We start from the raw sequence: 21712 nt of genomic DNA on the forward strand, positions 1-21712 counted from the left end.
TCTTGTAGTTAACTACATAACGCCACCAAGCGGGTTTTTAAAAAAGTTCAATATTTCTTGGTATTTTGATATTGAAAAATAATAAGTTATAATCATTAATTACTAACAGAAAGCAATATGTGCAAAAACTGAATATCTTTGATTTATTTTAGCTATTAAAAATTATCACTTATATATGAGTGTTGTGCTCAGTGGTATTGAGAGTAGAAAAGACACATTGTAGGTTAGCAAAAAGCGACACGTCCTTTTTCTTCTATTTGGTTGCTGTGTGAGGACGTTAGTTTTGTGGTTGTAGTTTGTTCAGTTTGAAATTATGGCCAACAAAGAAAGGTCGTTTATCATGATTAAACCTGATGGCGTGCAACGAGGAATTGTTGGTACTATCATTGATAGGTTTGAAAGGAAAGGATTTAAACTAGTTGCAATGAAATTTATGCAAGTGAGTATTTTATCTTAACTTTACTTCTGCTAGTTCAAACGTGTAACCTATTAATTTTAAAAAATATATTCATCGGACCTAGCCTTTTTCCGTATTACTTATGTAGCAAATCCAATTTCCTAAGAGGAAGTTGGATTTGCTACATAAGTAATACGGAAAAAGGAGTACGAAAACTGGATTTGCTACATAAAGTGCATCTATTTCACAGGGAGGAAATTCGCAGTTTCTTGGTATTGTTTTACACTAATTGAAAGGACTGTTCGATTGGAGAAGTCCAGTGGCGGACAAAAAACTGCATCACTTGTAAATTTGGCAAATAATGTGTTTTGTGCTGCATTGTAGGTTGCAGAAATGTTCGAAATGCATTTGTTAGATGGGATGTATATCTGTGAATGAAATCCAATAAAAAGACTCCACCTAATATATCTAATTGCCACAAATACCTTCCCAATTAATGGAAATATGAGAAATTATGCAAATGGCAATCATGACAACCAAGCATACATTTTATTGCATTTACGTGTACAAACTGAAATGATAAGTTAATGTAATAGTATTATGTACTATAAATCAGCAAAAAATAAGTTCTAAATATTTTGTTGTTCCTCGTAGAGTGGCAATTACAGCCTTGCAATGATCTGGCATAGATTTAATCAACTTCTGGATTATACGGTTGCCTTACACTGCTCTCCTGCAGCTGAATCTTTCTTTTTGGCTTCTGAGCAATTTAGACAACCTTATGTACCAGCAATTTTCAATAGGGTTTAAATCTGAACTGTTGCTGGGCCAGACTAACACGGTAATGCCAGCATTTTTGAGGTATGACTGCACCTTTAGGGAGAAAAACAAGGGAAAACATTTGTTTCCCCTTGTTTTTCTTAAGTATGTTTTAAGTATAGTGAAACAAGACAAACTCATCATCAAATCTAAATAGCATAAAACTTGCCAATTTTGGATGTCTGTGTGGTGATCCCTAATAAATGGTTTCAGGCACTCCAGTATAGCAGTGCAGATTTCTGCATTCACTGTTCTGTTAATAAACTTAATTCACCATCTGACCAGTGGGGAACTGACTGCATAACAGTTGGTGTTATGCGGTCAGGATGGTATACCTCTGATTTTCGTCTTGACATATTGCTTCCCATCCGTGCCATGCAGGTTGAATTTCGATTCGTCAGAAAAGATGACTGTGTGCCATTCCATAAAACATGCATTTTACCCAAGCAAGTTGCTTCTTCCTCATTTCTTGGGTCAATGAAAGCTTCTTGGGCCGATAAGCATGCAGACCACATTCCGAAAGCCGTGTTTGGATAGTTCGTGCAATTGTTTCAACACCAGAGGCCATCTCAAAGTCCAGTTTTAGATCAGGAGCACTGGCATGGCAATTACTAAGGCATAGCCTTTTCAAATACCAATCTTGGGAAGGCATAGTCACCCTCTTATGGCCTGATCCGGGTCTTCTCTTCACATTATTGGTTTCTGCTTTAATTTCAGCACTCAGGATACCGTTGACTGGTGGCAGCAGCCTATTTTATCAACAATAGCACGCATAGAAAGCCCTTCCTGGGACAGAGCAACAGCTATACTTTTTTTTTCTTGGTGTCAACTGAACATGTGGAGTCATGTGACACCTCAAAACAGGATACTAATGAGCAGGTATACCCTTCCAATGCCAAAATTATAGAAACGGCTGATGCAATACCTTGCAATTACTGTCTAATGCATGTTTTATGGAATCCTTGAGGTTGTCACAGACATTCTCTCACATATGCCAGACAAGCTGTACTTGCTACCTGGGAGCCTAAAACGCTGATGGAACTGATATTCGGGTGACACTCAAGTCAATTGGACCCAATTTCCGGAAAGTTCAGACGGTCTAACACCCAAATCCTCTGCTTGCACCTTCACGATGGTGGGACTGCTAGTAATCCTGGGTATAACCCCCATGCACAAGCACACTGTGGGTGACCAGCCAGGTGTGAACCAACGTATGCAGGGGTCGAGGTATGGCGCCCACACCACATGGAGGAATGCTGCCCCTCTGTGTTACCAAGCAATACTAGGTGGTAGATGACTCTCATCAACTGATCCAATACCACCACTTTGCTTATTGGGGGCTTGAAGTGGTGAAACCCATGTTTAGTGTCCAGAGCTAAGTTCCAATCAACCCTTCCCAATCTCTTCCATCATGCAGTATGACTGATAACTTTTGAGGTTATGATGAATGTCACGGCGAGATCCAATCTTCCTTGCATTTCGGGGGTGCAGCTCTAAAACGGTGTTCACAGGCTGGCCGCTAGTTAGTACACTGAACAGAACGTATTGGTAACTCTTTAGGAGGCCTCCAGATCAGCTAGTGTATAATCATGCTACCTCTACACTGCCAGATAGTGGCCGGAGTAGTGTGTATGCAGGCAGCATTGTGGAGGCCACGTTATGTCAAGGATCTGGGTATATTCTTACCATGTAAGAATATACCCAGATCCTTGACATAACGTGTCAAGATCCTTGACTTACTAATAACTAATGTTATTAGTGGAGTCCCTCAGGGCTCAGTGTTGGGTCCATTATTGTTTTCTGTATTTATAAATGATATGGATGATGGTATATCAAGCTTAATGTCCAAGTTTGCAGACGATACAAAGGTTGGCAGGGTTGTCAAGGACACTACTGACACTGTGCTGCTGCAACAGGATCTGGAAAGGTTGAGCAGATGGGCTGAGAGGTGGCAAATGAAGTTTTAACATTGACAAATGTAAAGTACTACACATGGGAAACAGCAACCCCAGAGCAACGTATCAACTCTGTGGTACTACACTGACAGTGGTAGAGAATGAAAGGGACTTGGGGGTGGTTGTGCAGGCAGATATGAAGTTCTCTGAGCAGTGCAGACGGGCTGCAAGAGTAGCTCATGGAGTATTGTCAACGATATACAGGAATTTTTCCAGCAGGGATAAGGAGGTGATTATTCCCTTGTATAAGGCAAGGTCAGGCCACACCTAGAGTACTGTATACAGGTCTGGAGGCCTCATTTCAAGAAGGATGTAGAGCTGTCTAGAGATTAGGCACCGGCAAGGTGATCTGATAGAGGTGTATAAAGCCTTGAATGGTTTGAGCATGCTCAATGCTGATGGGATTCTTCCTCTAGCTCAGAATAATCACCTGAGAGGGCATAAATTCAAATTGAGGAAAGACATGTAGGATAGACGTGCGGAAATTTGCCTTTAGCCAGCAGGTGATTGGTTGGTGGAACAGACTTCCATGCCTTGTAGTGGAGGTTGATAGCCTAAATAAGTTTAAGGCTCAGCTGGACAGGTATTTTGAACGAACAGAGGGGTGAAGTGGAAGTGGGTTTTTTTTTTTTTTTGGCTGATGCTGCATAAGCTTGCCTTCTTGCATCAAATGCCTCTACTAATGCTAATGTGTATGCCATATCCAAAAATTTCATTACTTCATACAGCATGTCCCCCCCCCCCACACTTTTTTTTTTTTTTTTATTGAATACACCATGAATTGTCAAACTAATAGAGTAAGCTTATCTGCGAAAAGATCTAAACCTCCCAAACACTTCCTAGTTCATTTCACAAATATACATGGTCTCAATTCTAATCTTAACGATGTCCATTTCCACTTGCAGTCTGCCAAACCCCATGTACTTTTTCTGACCAAATCTCAGTTATCGGTTGATTCATCTACTGCTCGTCTCAGTTGCCCAAATTATTTGCTGTATGATGCTTTTTGCTTCAAAGGTGGTTCATTGTGCATATGTCCGCTCCAATATTCCCTGTCAGAAACTTGGTAATTTGGAATCTCTTTTCGATTTTCTCTGGCTTAAAATCTCTCTACCTCATTGTGTCAAATTCATCTGTTGTCTCTTCAGTTCTCTTAAGTCCACTAATCACTTGGACCTCTTCGACGTCCTCTCTTTGCAACTTGACTTTTTTCAGTTCAGTTTTCCTTGGTGATTTTAATATTCACAACTCCAACTGGCTTCCATTTTCTAGTCACACCGACCCAGCTGGTTGAGATGCTGAGGCTTTTGCAATTACTAATGACCTTGCACAGATTGTTCATTTACCTACAAGAATCCTAACCATACAGCCAAAATGCTTGATCTTTTTCTCACAAACAACCCTTCTAGGTACAGGTAGATTAAGAAAAAGATATCAAATACTATATAAAACCTAAAAAATATTTTATCTTAAAGAACTAAACAACATATATGTAGAAAATAGATAAGAAATATTTTACTGACCACTCGTGCTTGCCTGTGGGTCATCAGTGTTGCCACTTGATGTAGTGGGAGTTGTTTTTCTCATAAACATGTTGATTTTCGTTTGAATTGTTTGTTTCCTTTTCTGCTCGTAAATTTCACAGTATGGCCGAAAAGCATCTTGTACCATTCGTTCAATCCCTGCAAATCGTTTGATGTTTGGGTCCATTTCCTCAAAATGTGTTAAAGTTTATTTAGTAGAGAGAAACCTTCAGATAACCCTCTAGTGGTGAATTTTCTTTCTGGTTCTTCCTCTTCTTCCATGCTTTCTTCTTCCAAAGCGATAAGTTCTTCCTTCGTAAGTTCTCCAGATTCTTGCTCTAGCAGCTCCTCAACATCTTCCACTTCAATCTCCAAAGAAAGTTCATTTGCCAGTGTTACAATATTTACCATAACCATTTCAAGTTCACTATCAAACTCATCAATAGTATTAACAAAACACTGGACAGAGTTTTTTCAGATTCCATTCATGCATTTCTTTGTAACAGCCTCCCACGCAGCTGCAATATTTTTGATGCGTTTATAAATATCGTACTGTTTCCAAATCTCTTGCAAAGATAGTTCTGGGTCAGCGTCTGTTGCAGCTATAGCTTGGGGAAAAGTGATTCGAAGATAGTGTGCCTTAAATGTGGCATCCAGGCTGAATTAGTAGAGTTGTATTTGGTGGCAAATAAACAACTTTTACATCTGGATGGAGGTGGTCAAGGTGAGGTGGATGGCCAGGTGCATTATCTAAGATTAATACAATTTTGAAAGGAATTTCTTTCTCGAAGCAATATTCACAAACTTGAGGTAGAAAACAATTTAGAAACCAGTCTTCAAACAATGTTTGAGTCATCCAGGCTTTTCGGTTTGAACTGATGTATACAGGCAGAGTGTGCTTGTTTACATTCTTGAACGCACGTGGATTTTCAGAATGATAAATTAAAAAAGGCTTCAGTTTAAAACCTGCGATGTTCCCACCAAGGAGCAAAGTCAGCCTATCTTTAAGTGCCCTAAAAGCAGGCATGCTTTTGGCTTCTTGGTGAAAGGGATGCATTCTGGCATCCCTTTCCACAACAATCCAGTCTCATCCATGTTGAAAAGCTGCTTTGGTTGATACCCTCCTTCCGTAATTATTTCATCCAGACTTAACAAACTCTTGAGCTCCTTCCACATCCGCACTTGCTGATTCTCCAATGGCTTGAACCCTATGAAGGTTGAATCTTCTTTTGAACCATCCTGTACTTGCTATAAATGTCTGAGTGTAATCTTCTCCGGCACGTTTCTTCAGCCTCTGAAAGAGACTTCTAGCCTTTGACTGCACTGTAAGAAGGCTTAAGGGTGTTCGCTTCTGTATCTGATCTTCCATCCAAAGAAACAATTTTTCCATTTCATGAATGGGCCCTGTACGTTGTTTAGTTATCACTGTTGCTCACATGGGTGCCGAACCTTTAACAACTTCACGAATCCTTTCTTTGTCTTTCAAAATCGTCAACACTGTAGAATGAGAACTTGAAATCTTGTGCGATCCCGTTCACCTTTTTTGTGCTGCTTGATAACTTTCAATTTTGTGTCTAAATCAATGGCCTTTCTTTCTTGACAAGTCTAGGAGTAGACAAAGGCACTTTCCTCTTGGTTGACATGTTTAGGGGTTTTAAAAAAAAATGCTAATTGTAACACAAATATAACTGAACCAAAAATAATGAACGTAATGTGTATGCACACAGAGATAGAGATGCATGAATAAAGACATATGTACATCGGTAAGATGTTTTGTTTGGCTGTGATGGCAAAGCTGACTAAACGGATTAAGACTAGCTTATTCGCGCCAAACACACGTTACTGGGCAGTGGGCTGATGCTGCACGCACACGTAGGCGCATTATAGCCACAGCAGCTTATGCACTGTTAAACCCCCATAACACACACACTACACGCACAACCATTCCCTTGCCGACTGGGCTAGCTGGGTGGGTAAAGTGCCTCCTAGCAACCCAAAGGTCGCGGGTTCAGATCCCACCTTGGGCTTGGATCAGAGTACAAAAATGCAAAAACGTTGGGAGGTGCATTACATCGGCTTCTGTGGCCTTATGGCCACAGAAGCCGATGCTCCAACAACTAACAAAAAAAAAAAAAAAAAAACCATTCCCATTAGGCTACGGGGACCACATGGATAGGGCATGTGAGTGTAGTAGAAAATTCTGAGAGCACTGCATTGAGAGGGGGTTGACGTGTGTATAGCATTCTTCCTAGCAACAATCTTCTATATATGCTCAGTTCAGACTGAAACGTGGTGCAAGATGCAATAGCAGTCGTAAGTCGATCAGTCAAAGCACAGGTCATAAGTCAACGACTAACGTCGAAGAGAGTATTCCTTTAGGCACCTCAGATCACAACTTGGTGATTGTCTCTTTTCCAATGCAGTCTTTATCTCATGGCTATTCCCAACCTCGTATTGTTTGGCATTACAAGAATGCAAAATGGGATACCTGCAAGATTTCTTTTCCTTGGTCAGATTACTGTTTCAAAACTTCTGTCAATGTTTGTTCAGATCGTGTTAATGAAATTATTCTTTTAAGAATGGGATCTTTATTTTTTAATTTTCTGCCTACACCAGAGCTCGCAATAATTGTATAGCAGTTATTAATCAGTCCAAACTAGATTTTAAACAGGCTAAGAGAAGAAAACTTGCTTCTTGCCCTAATGGTAGCTGAGCAAACTGGTCTCTTGCCAAAGCTACTGGCTGCAAATTTTGCCCATCTCTGCTCCCACCTCTTTCAAAACCAGATGGTTCTGTTGTCTCTTTGGCCAGGGATAAAGCTGACCTGCTAGCATCCCATTTTTCTTCCAACTCTTGTATTAATGATCTTGGTAAAACACCTCCCACCATTCCCAACATGCTGCATTCAATGCCTCATCTGGCTTCCATCAAAAGGATATGAGAAGCATTTTGACAAATCTTGATGCTAAGAAAGCTCCAGGTCCTGATGGTATTTCTCCCCTTGTTCTCAAAACCTGTGCTCCTGAACTTACCCCTGTTTTTTGCTGCATTTTTTGCATTCTTATTCCAAAGGTGTTTTCTTCTGCTTGGAAATTTGATCATATCCAGTCAGTTCCTAAAAAGGGTGCCAAATTCCTCCCATCCAGTTATCGTTCCCTAAAGTAATGGAGAAATCAATTAACCGCCAACTCATAAACTTCCTAGAAACCTTCCACCCGATCAATGTCGCCAGTATGGATTCCGTCAGTGTCGATCCACTGGCGATATTCTGGCTTATGTTACCCATTTATGGACAAATTCAATGGAGAAGTTTGGTGAAACACAAGCAGTTGCTCTTGACATCTCAAAGGCTTTCAATCATGTTTGGCATAAAGGTCTTCTAAACAAGCTTCCATCTTATGGTTTTCCAACTGTTTTTTGTAATTGGTTATCCAGTTTTCTCTCTGATTGCTCACAGAGGGTGATGGTAGATGGCTGGTGTCTCCAAAGGTTCAGTTCTTTCCTCCATTCTTCTTCTTGTATGTTAATGAACTTCTTCCATTGACCTGAAATCCTATCCATAGTTTTGCTGCTGACAGCACACTGCATTCCACTTTCAATTTTGAGAAACCTTGCCCTGCTCAATCAGCTTCAACTTCTTGAATATCTGCTACCAATTCCTTAAATGCCGATCTCCAGATAAGCTCCTAAGCTTATCTTTGGGGATTATCCTGACTTCTACTCTTTCTTGGCCCAAGTACATTACAAATATTGCTTCCTCTATATCTAAAAATCTTGGTTTTCTCTTTCACTCTCAGCGTTACTTTTCTTCCAAACAGCTGTTTACCCTGTACAAATCGCAAATCCACCCTTCCATGGAATATTCTTTCCCACAACTGGGGTGGTGCCCCCAAAACCTCAGGCTTCTAGATTCCATTCATAAGAGGGCAGTTAGGTTAATTGATGACTCATCTCTAACAGTCTCTCCACTTGCTGTCTCATAGACTGTTTCTGCTGCATGCCTTTTCTACAGATATTTCCATGGGCACTGTTCTTCTGAATTGGCTTCTATAATTCTCCTCTCTTTCAAAACAGTCCGAACATGTGCCACCAACATCCATTTACTGTCCAATTTAAAACTCACAGAACCAACTTTTCATCTTCCTCGATTATTCAGTCTACAGAAGTTCAAGTCAAATATCTTCTCTCATCTTCTCAACCTCCAACGCAAGCACAGTACTAGATACTATAGGTTCTAATACCTCTCATGTTTGGGGTTTTCATTAAAAAAAAGCTCTTCCTGGGACAGAGCAACAGCTATACTTTTTTTTTTTCCTTGGTGTCAACTGAAATATGGAGCCATGCTTACACCTTCTCAAAACAGGATACTAATGAGAGTGTATATCCTTCCAGCACCGTATTTATAGAAATGGCTGATGCAATAGAAGTGTATCTGACGCAATACCTTTGCTTCGTGACAAGAAAATGAATGTAATTAAACAATGTCTTGTGCTTTTCACTACAAATGTTACTTTTTTTTTAAGATGGTGCAGTTTTTTTTGTCTTCTACTGTATATTGCTTTTTATTCGAAGCGTATACCACTGCCCAGATCCTTATTTCTACCCTTTTGAAGTTAGTGTGGTTGAACTCACAAATTCTGTTGAGCGATGGATTGATAAATTTATTGAGACCTGGTTTTAACCCTAATTGGAGTTTCGTCGGTGAGCAATTAAGCATTATGGTCTGAACAAACCCGGTGATGAGATGTATCCACACACGAGATTACAGATGGTGCAGTAGGCATAATTAAGTTCAGGGTAAAAGCGCAGAGTTATGAAATCTGTAAAAGGTCATTGTACATGCTAGCTGAACTTCTCGAAAGAAGCTGTGGAACTCACTGGAGTGTTCAGGTCTTTACAATGCCAGCGAGTCTCCAGGTAGAGCTGAAAGCTGGGTCTGGATTGTAGCATACAATTTAAAGAAAAAGAATTATGCTTCTATGTTTGGAGTAATGTGAAACTCCAATTAGGGTTAAAACCAAGGTCTGGGATAAATTTGTCAATCCAATGCTCAACGGAGGTTGAGTTAGCATTAGCATTAGTAGAGGCATTTGATGCAAGAAAGCAAGCTTATGCAGCATCAGCCAAAAAAAAAAAAAAAAGTAACATAAATAAATAAAAATAACCACTTCCACTTCACCCCTCTGTTCGTTCGAAATACCTGTCCAGCTGAGCCTTAAACTTATTTAGGCTATCAACTTCCACGACAAGGGATGGAAGTCTGTTCCACCCACCAACCACCCGCTGGCTAAAGGCAAATTTCCGCACATCTATCCTACATCTGTCTTTCCTCAATTTGAATTTATGCCCTCTCAGGTGATTTTTCTGAGCTAGAGGAAGAATCCCATCAGCATTGAGCATGCTCAAACCATTCAAGGCTTTGTACACCTCTATCAGATCACCCCGCTGGTGCCTAGTTTCCAGACACTGTAATTTGCAAAACTTAAGCCTTTCTTCGTAAGAGAACCCCTTTGTCCCATTCACCAATCTAGTTGCCCTTCTCTGTACTCGTTCCAGCAGCTCTACATCCTTCCTGAAATGAGGCCTCCAGGCCTGTATACAGTACTCTAGGTGTGGCCTGACCATTGCCTTATACAAGGGAATAATCACCTCCTTATCCCTGCTAGAAAAATTCCTATATATCATTGACAATACACCATGAGCTACTCTTGCAGCTCGTCTGCACTGCTCAGAGAACTTCATATCTGCCTGCACCACCACCCCCAGGTCCCTTTCATTCTCTACCACTGTCAGTGTAGTACCACAGAGTTGATACGTTGCTCTGGGGTTGCTGTTTCCCATATGTAGTACTTTACATTTGTCAATGTTAAACTTCATTTGCCACCTCGAAGCCCATCTGCTCAACCTTTCCAAATCCTGTTGCAGCAGCATAGTGTCAGTAGTGTCCTTGACAACCCTGCCAACCTTCGTATCGTCTGCAAACTTGGACATTAAGCCTGATATACCATCATCAATATCATTTATAAATACAGAAAACAATAAAGGCCCCAATACTGAACCCTGAGGGACTCCACTAATAACATTAGTCCACGATGAGCAGTGTCCATTGATTACCACTCTCTGTCTTCTCCCCCTCAACCACCCCTTTATCCATAGCAGCAACTTGCCTCCAATGCCACACTGCTCCAATTTGTGCAGCAGTCTTCCATGTGCAACAGTATCAAAAGCCTTTCTAAGATCCAAGTATATAATATCAAAGTTATTCCCTGCATCCAGTTCTTTTGTGACTGCATCATAGTATCCAATCAAATTGGTCAGGCAAGACTTCCCCTTAACAAAACCATGCTGTGTCCTAGCTATAACTGAAGTCTTGTCTAGATGATCCTGCAGTGCTTCTTTCACCAGTGCCTCCATTAATTTTCCGGGAACAGAAGTTAAACTCACAGGTCTATAATTACTTGTGTCAGCCTTTGATCCCCCTTTGTGAATTGGGGTCACATTTGCACATCTCCAGTCAATGGGTACCTCCCCTGAGTCCAAGGAAGCTCTCATAATTATGGCTAAGGGTTTGCTTACCTCCTTTGCTGCCTCCTTTAATATAACTGGATAGATCCCATCCACCCCAGGTGCCTTTCTTGTGTTTATCTTCAACAATTTCTCCTCCACTTTGCTCTCAGTTATTACAAGATTCTCTAGCTTACTGCTAGAGTTGAATACACCTCTGGCATTCCCCTCGCTGAATAACTCCTCATGTGTGAATGTCGATGCAAAATATTCATTTAGTTTGTTAGCTACCCGAGCAGGGTCATCAACAGTTGACCCATCGATCTCAAGTGGACCAATCTGATTCATCCCCTTCCTTCTAGAGTTTACATAAGTAAAGAACTCTTTGCTGTTTTTCTTCGCATCCCTTGCCAAGGATCTCTCGTAATCTGCCTTCGCCTGCCTAACCTCCTTTGTAACTTGGTTACAGATCAACTTGTATCTATCATAGGCGTCCGTGTCACGTGTTAATTTGTATGTAACCCATGCATTTTTCTTCTCTGCCATATGCCTCATTAGTTCATCTGACAACCATTTAGGCCTAAACCTTGAACAATATTTCTTAGTTGGTATGTAAAGCCTAGTAGCTTCCACGATAAGTTCTTTGAATGCTTCCCATTTTGAATTTGCTGTTGGCAATATCATCAGTTGATCCCAGAGTTCGACCACATTAACTTCAAAAGAGTAGAAATCCCAATCTAGGCAGTGGTATACACTTCAAATAAAGTGATATACTTCTCCAATAGAACAGTGCTTTGAATTTATAGTAGTACAATACCAAGCAACTCTTTGCAAAGTGCCTCCATATTATGAAATAAATGCACTTATGTAGCAAATCCTGTTTGCTCATGGCTACATAAGAAAAAAATGCCTACATCCCAAGAGTACAAGTGAGTAGTGCAATACCAGAGTAACTCTTAGCCAAGTGCCCCAGCAATAAAATGCAAAGTACTTCAACACTGGAGCAGTACTTTCTGATCAGTAGTGCAATAATAAGGCAACTAAGGTGAACTTGATTCTTGCTCTGCTTCTGTTGGGATATGCTTGGAAAGCAAGGGGTCTGGGATTGAGAGGCATGTTGGGGATCTTTGTGTGACAAGCTGTTAGTATGACTAAGAGCAGAAACAGTTGCAGGTAAACTAATGCTAAAAACTAATGTAAACAAAATAGGGGATGGAGTTATTTAGTGTATGGCTTATATAATGTAATTTGATTAAGACATTAAATAATTATAAATATATTGCTATAAATCTGGATCCAAATTCTCTGTGCATGCTGATGCTTCTGGAGTTGTCCACAGGAAATCACACCAGTCACCACTACAACCACACAGCTCAGTCATTTACAGCTTGGTGAATTGGTTGTCTAGGAGCCCCACAATGACATTATGGAAAAGGTAGCTTGTTCCATTTAAATAGCAAGTCTGCACATCAGCCATGATTTTTGTGTTTCATGTTAGAAGTAATACTCAATCCAGTGTTTACTAGTTTATTGTTTAGGTGAAAGCATGAAACTTCAGTTTTATTTGTGCTTGTGCAGAGCCTACACTTCTGAAGTAATCTAGAGCAGCTATATCATTTTCTAGAATATCTTTTATTCTGCTCAGAGGCTTATGCCCCTACAGCCAGTGCCAAATCAGTGGCATGTTTGAGTTTTAAACAACATGCTCAGCCCTATGCTGAGCATGCGTAACTCCACCCTTATGGTGTAGTTAAGCACTTAGGCAGTGCATCCAGTTGATGTGAATAGCCAGTGCAATCTTGAGTCAGTATGCGGTTACATACTGACTCAAGAAACTAAGAAAACAAGAAATGAGAGTAGGAGTGTACCTTAGGCCAAATAACTGAGTATGATGAATAACTGTACAGTGTACCAGTAAATTAGAATATCTTGAAATGGGAGCTTTAAAGTTTCCAGATATTGACTGGAACTTGTGGGTTGCCTACTCACTCACTAACAAGGCTTTTCTGGATTTATTGAATAACTGTTTTACAGCAGAATGTTAGAAAGACAATGAGAGAAAGCACAATTCATGACCTGATTATCAGCAATGATTTTTTTTTTTATGAAGACCCTAATCATAAGAGGTATTATAATCTATAGTACTTGGGGCATGCATGGGTTAAAGGTTGAGAAGAGGAAATATGATACTTGTTGACATTAGACTTTAATTTCTGTAGGTTGTAATTTTAAGGAAATATATATTATTAGTCACATGATGCAAGGAAGCCTGAGGCTTGTGCTGCACCAGCCAAAAAAAAATTGAGTACCCTGAGAGAGCGAGAGCGCTGAAGGGAGGTAGTGCCAGAAAGAATAAATGAGAATGAAGAAAAGTTGGTTATGTGAGATTGAAGTTGGACAGTGAAAAGCTGCTGAATGGTTGTGGCACATATTTGGAATACTATGGAAGAGAGCAGGAATTATAGGAGCCAGTGCAGAGACACTACCCATGGAAGTATCTATAGAAAAGATATGCAGCAAAAACAGAACATCTATGAGACAGTGGAGAAGTTTGATATGTCATTAATTAACCTTACTGCCCTCTTCTGAATGGAATCTAGAAGCCTGAGAGGTTTTGTGGGCACTGGCCCAGATGTGGAAACAATATTCCATGGTAGGGCAGTTTTGTGATTTGTACAGAGTGAACAGCTGTTTGGAAGAAAACTAACGCTGAGAGCAAAAGAGAAAACCTAGTTTTTTAGATGCAGAGAAAGAATATTTGTGATGTGCTTATGCCAGATAGAGATGTGTGATCTTGTCTAGAAATCTGAGTGTCATCGAATATAAACAATTTTACTGGCGCAATCTGAGCAGATGTTGACATCAGAAGATTTTAAACTAATTCTACCAAGGAAAAGAAAAGAACAGCAAGTTAGGAATGGCCATGAAAGAAAGGCGAAAGTGCGAGATTACTGGAGAAGAGACTATTACCAGGTTGTGATCTGAGGTGCCTAGAGACCACTCATCTCGACTATGTACTTAGAAGAGTTATTTGTTAGAAAAAGATTGAAGCGTGTTGGCTGTGTGGTTAGGATTGTCTGGTGTCGAGTAGGTAAATGAACCATGTGTGCAAGATCATTAGTAATTGCAAAAGCCTCTGCACCTCAACAAGCTGGGTTCGTATGACTAGAAAATGGAAGGCAGCTGGAGTTGTGAACATTAAAATTACTGTTAGGAAAGTTGAACTGGAGAAAGTCAGGTTTCAAAGAGTTAAAGTGATTAGTGGATTTGAGAGAACGACAGAGGCATCCGATGAATTTGACAGATTGGGTTAGAGATTTTAAGCCAGAGAAGATCAAAAAGATTCCAAATTACTCTCTGACAGGAAGTGTCAGAGTGGACATATGCCCAATCATTTGTACAATGAATAATTAGGATGGCTGAGATGAGCAGTGGTTGAATCAATTGATAATTGGAATTCTATCATAAAAAGTATCTGGAGTTTGACATAATGTAAATGGACATCATTGAGATTGGAACTGAGAAGATGTATATTTGTAAAATGAAGGAAGAAGTGTTTAGGAGCTTTAGATCTTTTTGTTGATAAGTTTGTTCTATTAGTTGGACTATTCATAATGTATTTGGTAGTAAGAAAAGGTGGGAGCATGCATGAAGGTTTTGGATATGGCAGAAATATACCCAGCGCCTTGACATAACATGGCTTTGACAGTGCCCTGCATACACGCTTGTTACTCATCATTAGTCCTTGCATGCCAGCTAGTACACTTTATCAGTCATCCACACTGAAACACCTGTATTCTGAAGCTATCAAATTCACACTCAATATACCATTCAATTACAGTCTTACATCCATCCTTTTGCAAACCACGAACACTAAATAATAATAACATACAATAACTGAAGGCAGCAGAGCAGAACAATGACGACTGAACAACAGATGATAATTTTGCATTTCCTGCTGAAATCAGAAACAAACTTGCATCCAATCAAACAATCAGAAATGCAAAATGAGGTAAATTATACATTCCCAATACAGGACCAATCACAGGACTCGACCGGACAATCACTGCATTCTTCAGCCACGCTTGCACCACAGTGACTTGGGTGTACCCATGTTCTGGAGATCAGTGAAGTTTGGCATTAGGGGCAAGTTACTGCTATTGATAAAGGTATGGTTGAGTGGTAAAAAAAAAACCAGTTATCACTGGGCACATCTCTTCTTTGACTAACATTAGTGATATCCACCAGGTTTTAGTGCCGGGCCCATTGTATTCCATATTTATTCACGATATTGGAATTAATGTCTAAATTTGCAGATGATACAAAGATGGCAGATTGATTAATGACAGAAATCAGGTATGCTACTGCAACAAAATATAGGATAATCAGGCAGATGGGTGAGAGGTGGTAGTTGATGTTTAACACTTTTATCCAAAAGTGTTAAACATCAACTACCTTGGCTTATATCCAAAAGTCACACCATCTCTTGCATGTGAGTCCTCCATGATATAGAAATGTTTGGAATAAAGGCAATAAATTATTTTAAAATTGGTGTCTCCTAATGTATTCATTAAACCATCACAACAGCTAGTAAATATTTTCCTAAGCATACAAATTTTCATAGATATCCTGTGAAATGCATTTGAAGCATATGGCAAAATTTTTTAAGTGTTTTAAAGTAAGTATTAAAATAATTTAAGAATGAGAAGTTAGTTTCAATTTGAGATTTTTGTAATCAAGTGCATAATGTATGTGAATTAGATCACAAGTGAGTTGTCAATAAATCTGTAAATGAAATTGATAATATTGTATGCTGATGTAATAAAGTTTTACTAGTTTATTTTATAGTATTGTGTACAATAACAACAGCTTCATACAGAATTGAAGTGCTAATGCATTCGAAAATTTCATGTCGTATCAGCGGCTCGGTCATTGGTGACTGTTGTATTGGGCATGCCAAGTTGTCGTAGCTGAACACTAGCACAAAAGAAGTGTTGAAATAAAAATTACTTTTTATGTGATCGGCTCTACAAAATGTGAAGTCCACTATTGTTGCAGTAGCATACCCTAATTACTGTCATATGCAACAGGCAACTAAAGTTTTGTAATCCAAATTGTTATCCACCAAAAAATTTTAATCCAACTAAGACTTCAAACTGAGACATTGACATGTAAGATATGAATTCAAAACCAAAAATAAATTAATATTAGACATCTATGTCCCTCTAGAAGTGATTTTTTTTTTTTATATATATATATATATATATATATATATATTCATACTATTTATTTTTATATTCCACTGCATAACAAATTTGATTTCTGAGAGGCTCATGTGGCTACTCCTGTTGTACCAACAGTGGGAACCAAAAATGGTTTATTGCAGTGCAGCTTGAGATGGATTTATCTTGTGAGTAATTGAAATAATAATAGCAACAATGGGAATGTAGTAATTGAAATTACTATATTTTCATGAAAGTTGCAGAAAACTAAAAACTGGAGAGACTTATTTGGGATACAAAAAAATATATATATGCATCAAGTGGGAAGAGAAATGTTGGAAGATGCAGTGCTAGGTACTACTGCTCCTGTGATACAAAAGGAAGAATGTTGATGTGTGTGTGTTTGTATTGTGACAAAAATATATCTTGGGATGCTTATAGGGCTGGTGATTTTGAATATTTTCCATTAAATTTTTTCTGGTTAATGTTCTTCTGTAACATTAAAATATTTTAAATGTAATGACAGTGTTTTCTTAAATTTCCCCCTCCCCTTCCAAGCTTAGTAGTAAAAGTGATGCTATCTCAATGCAGTCATTAATGTAATTTGAAAATTAGTCCTCTCCATCCAGTTTCTGTTAGAATGCATCGTCCCTTCAGGTGATCAAGGCTTAGACTCAGTTGACATAATTCTGATGTACACTGAGTGGACAGAAATAGTGATGTTAACTGGTAGGCCCACCTTTTGCCCAGATAAGGGCTTTCATGTGGTGAGGCATTGAGTCCACTAGTTCACAAGTGTTCCACAGGTATTTCCATCAATGCTTGCTGCACCGCTTTAATGGACCTTTCCACAGCATCCCATCCCATAGATGCTCCACAGGGTTCATGTCCGATGAACGGGGAGGCCATTCCATGGTGGCAAAATCTGTGGAATGCTCTTTGAGCTATGTTCTAGTCACCAAGTCTCTGTGGTGAGGCACATTGTCCTGCTGGATGGGTCCATTGCCCTGTGGATGCACAGGTGACCACGAAGGATGGAATGTAACCTGGACTGTTCAGCGATGCATCTAGACGTACCAGAGTTCCCGTGTGCCTGCAATATGGCCTAAGTTGCCCTTGCTCCAGAAAACACCACCAAAACAACAGGTCCCATGTTCCAGTTGAACACTCCCCAGACCATTACTGACTGTCCACCTGCCTGAACAGTTCTTTGTCGACTTGATGGGTTGCATAGCTTTGTGCGGTTCTGTCAGATATGCACCCTCCCGTCCGCTCGAAATAACTGGAAACTAGACTCATCGTACCAGGAGACTCATCTCCAATCATCCAGGATCAATTGCCAATGTTCTTTCACCCGGTTGAGGCATAGTCCTGTGTCGTGGTGTTAGCAATGGGACTCTGGTGGTCAGTGGATCCCATAACCTATTGCGGCTAATGATTGCCTGATGGTCTTGGTGGAGAAGTTTCTTGCACCTCCTTTGTTGAGGTCTGTGGTGATTTGTGCCACTGTTGCTCTCCGGTTGGCTGAAACAATGCGAGACAGATTTCAATGGCCAAGTTTATCCATCACCTTTCTCAGCCCATAGCACTGTTCACGATGAGATGTTATTCTGGAAATGGCTTATTCCTGATACTCTTCATGCTGTAGAACAAGGATAATGCAATTTCTGTACCAACTCTGCAATAGGGACCCACACATTGGGCACCCACTATCACCCCTCTTTCAAAGTCTTAACTCACAACGTCATTACCATCTACCTGATAAGCAGTGCTTCTTCCACTAGTGAGAGGGGTGACTGTGCCACATTGCCCTGGAACAAGGTATCTCATGAATTCTGGCCTTTGAGGGTATTTTAAACAAATGGCTTCACTGAAAGTATTGTGATGGCTGCTTTGAAAAACTGGTTTTTTCATCAGATAGTAGTTAGGAAACAGGCCGTGTGCATGTGTGAGAAAAATCTAAACAAGCAAGATGTGTACCTTTTTAACCCCTAATACCAGGCCTCGTTTTCCATACTCAACTCAGTAAAGGTTGGAAGGATGTACAGTATTTCAACACAAGCATGGAAATAATTTTAAAATTTTACACATCTGCATTTAAATGTCTGAGTGCTTTGGTCACTCCACCCCATCCCCCCAGCGACATTTGCTTTACCACTGATCTATCTACTGTTATACATTGCAGCACGATTTCTGTTTTATGAGTGTCATTTATTGAATGAATATTTTTGGGTATGTGTTAATAAATTTTATTGTACCCTGTGTTATTCATTATTTCAATTTTTTTTATTTAAAAAATACCTATAGAAAGTTACTCACTCCTAATAATTTACATAGTCACTATTACGGGTGCATTTATATAGTGATAAAAGAGAATTTGAAACAGTACTTGTTATGTAGCTGTGTTAGCTATGTGAACATTCATGAAAAATAACAATGTTACAAATAACTGCTTTCAAGTAGTTTTATAGATGCAAATCCAAAATGAATATTGAAATGAACAATATAAACAGTGTGTGCACTTAATTCTGTGGCAAGAAAAATATGTAGGAATAAATAAATTTATACAAAAATATTTTACACAAATATCTTGTGACCTGGGAATGTAATCCTGCTTTGTTGTTGCTGATCATAGAGATCTTAAGTAATGTAATTCCTGTGATTTAGTTTATACTGTATATAAAAAGATAGAAATGTCAACGATTATGAATACTAGGAGGCTACGTGTTTAAGTAATATTACTTAATTTATTCACTGGTTTCCTTATGTGAATTAAAAATTTAATTTTCCTTTCTAGGCCAGTGAAGAATTATTGAAGGAGCATTATGCTGAATTGTCAGGACGTCCATTTTTTAATGGTCTTGTTAATTACATGAAAATGGGACCAGTTGTTGCAATGGTAATATATTAATGGGATTAATTTTTTTATAAATCCTTTGCACTGCTAATTTATAGTTGTTTGAGCTGAATTTTTAAATAAGTTAAAAGCATGATTATCTGAGTGTTACCTTTATTAGTATGGAAGCCAAAATTCAGAGCTGGCTTGAAGTGGGTGTGGCTGCATCCGGTCCTGCGCTTGGGTCCTTATCAAATACCAGAATTTATAGAAGCATTAAAGGAAATTGTTGAAACAGTTTCTGATACTAAAGCTAAGCCTGAAATAAATTACATACATGAACATTCAGTTTTCCACTGAATTTGTACATAGTCTAATCATATGGTATGATCGATCTTCTATCAAAAGTAAACTTAGAATTCAGGGACAACTTTTTTGTTATGAATCTTGTGATACTCAATTTTTAGATGCAGGGGAAAATTTTAAAATAAATTATTTTCTCTAAATTATTGATACTGCATTCAATCTTTCAAAAAGCATTTCGAATTGTATGTAATACATGAAAGCATTTTTGGGTTTTTGTATGATTTTAGTAAATTAAAATATGTACCTGCAGAAGAACTTCAAAACTACTCCGAAAAATTGTTTACATTTAGAATCAGATTTGTATGAAGAAATTAATGTTCTCAAAAATTGTTCCTCCTAACTCCAAGTTTTTAGAAGCCTTACAATTCATATATTGTCAGAAATATTTCCCAGTTTTAATTGTGGCATTAAGAATATTAACAGAAAGTTAATTTTCTAAATTACCTAATTTTCTAAATAATACCGTCCAGGGTAGCTTTTGCAATTGGAAGAGTTAAGATTGAATAATGGATGAATTGGTGAACTGTACCATTTTTTTATTTACATGGAATAGTATATTATTTTTTATGTAGGAACATAAATTTCTTTGCTGAAGTGTAGATGTTGGCACTGTTTCCTTCATGGGTAGGGTGTTCATTTCTGCTCCTGCCAATGCAGTTGGCAAGAAGCTTAGTTGTTTTTCTTGGGTTTGATCTTGCAATAACTCCTTCCAGTTTGATTTTGCTGGTTAATATGAGCAACTTCTGTTCAGCTCTGACTGCTGGTGGATTGCCGTTCCTTGAACTGTATCTTTTGGAGATCATTTTGGGTATGTGTTAATAAATTGTTTTATTGTACCCTATGTTATACATTATTTCAATTTTTTTATTTTAAAAATATCCTATAGTAACTAGAGACTAATCATGTTAATTTTTTAACATGATCAGTCTCTCTAGGATGTGATGCTTATTTGTGGACAGTGTATCTTCAGCAATTTCTGTTGTACACTGCTTTAGTATATGATATATAGGAATTTTGCTAGCAGGGAAAAGGAGGTGATTGCCCCTCTGTATAAGGCAATGGTCAGGCCACGCCTTGATTACTGCGTGCAGGTCCGGAGGCCTCATTTTAGGAAGGATGTAGATTTGCTTGAGCATGTACAGAGAAGGGCAACAAGATTGGTGAGGGGAATGAAGGGATCCTCTTACCAATAAAGGCTTAAGTTCTGCAAATTGCAATGGCTGGAGTGAGGTGATCTGATTGAGGTGTATAAGGCCTTGAATGGGTTGAGCAATCTGAATTCTGATGGGATTCTTTCACTTGCTCAGATTACGAACCTAAGGGGGCATAAATTCAAATTAAGGAAAGACAGATGTAGAACAGATGTGCAGAAATTTGCCTTTAACCAGCAGGTGGTTAATTGCTGGAACAAACTTCCATCTGTCGTTGTGGAAGTTGATGATAGGTTAAATAAATTTAAGGGGGAACTGGACAAATATTTAGAGGGAATGGTTGTGAATTTTTTTTTTTTTTTTTTTTTTGGCTGATGCTGTAAAAGCTCATACACTTGCATCATATGCCACTACTACTACTACGATTTGCCAGGCAATAAATTTGTTGACTGGCAGTGGACCTATAAGGCATCCATGACGTCACTTTGCATGTGAGAAGCTTTGCGTGGAGCGTAGCGGACACTTAAAAAAATATATAATTATATTATATAATATATATATTAATAATATAGTGTGTGTGTGTGGTGTTCTTATTGAAGATTATAATAATGATATCTGGTGAAGTTTACAGTATTAGGTATTTGTGTTGTGCAACGTTAATGCTATTGTACATAGGGCAATTAGACATTATACATTCATGAAATTATATTGGTCGATTTTATTTAATTAAATGGTATTTATCTGTAGGAAATTAGGTGTATATGGACCAAGTTAGTAGAAGTAAACAGCTTTAGCCTGGGTGGCCTATATAACTTTATATGGCCAAGTGAGGGAATGTTATTTGCTTTTTGCAATTTTCATTGTTTATTATCATTTTTATTGATATTTTCATTGTTAGCATCATTTTATATTTATTTTATTTTTATTTCCATTTCATTA

At 38.7% G+C, this 21712-nt stretch overlaps 1 protein-coding gene across 1 annotated transcript in view; it reads left to right on the top strand.

Annotated features, from left to right (window-relative positions):
* Nucleotides 1-241: 241 nt before the first annotated feature.
* LOC150081994 (nucleoside diphosphate kinase-like) overlaps nucleotides 242-21712 on the top strand; it is a 58195-nt gene continuing 36724 nt past the window's right edge. Inside the window, exons 1-2 of the mRNA XM_090379041.1 lie at nucleotides 242-439; nucleotides 19218-19319. Of these exons, the coding sequence (XP_090235167.1) occupies nucleotides 314-439; nucleotides 19218-19319 (228 nt within the window). The 5' untranslated portion in view covers nucleotides 242-313. The remainder of the gene's footprint in view (nucleotides 440-19217; nucleotides 19320-21712) is intronic.

The sequence above is a fragment of the Mastigoproctus giganteus genome, chromosome 8 (genome assembly GCF_048544385.1).
Source record: "Mastigoproctus giganteus isolate SK-2022 chromosome 8, ASM4854438v1, whole genome shotgun sequence".
Lineage (NCBI taxonomy): Eukaryota > Metazoa > Arthropoda > Arachnida > Uropygi > Thelyphonidae > Mastigoproctus > Mastigoproctus giganteus.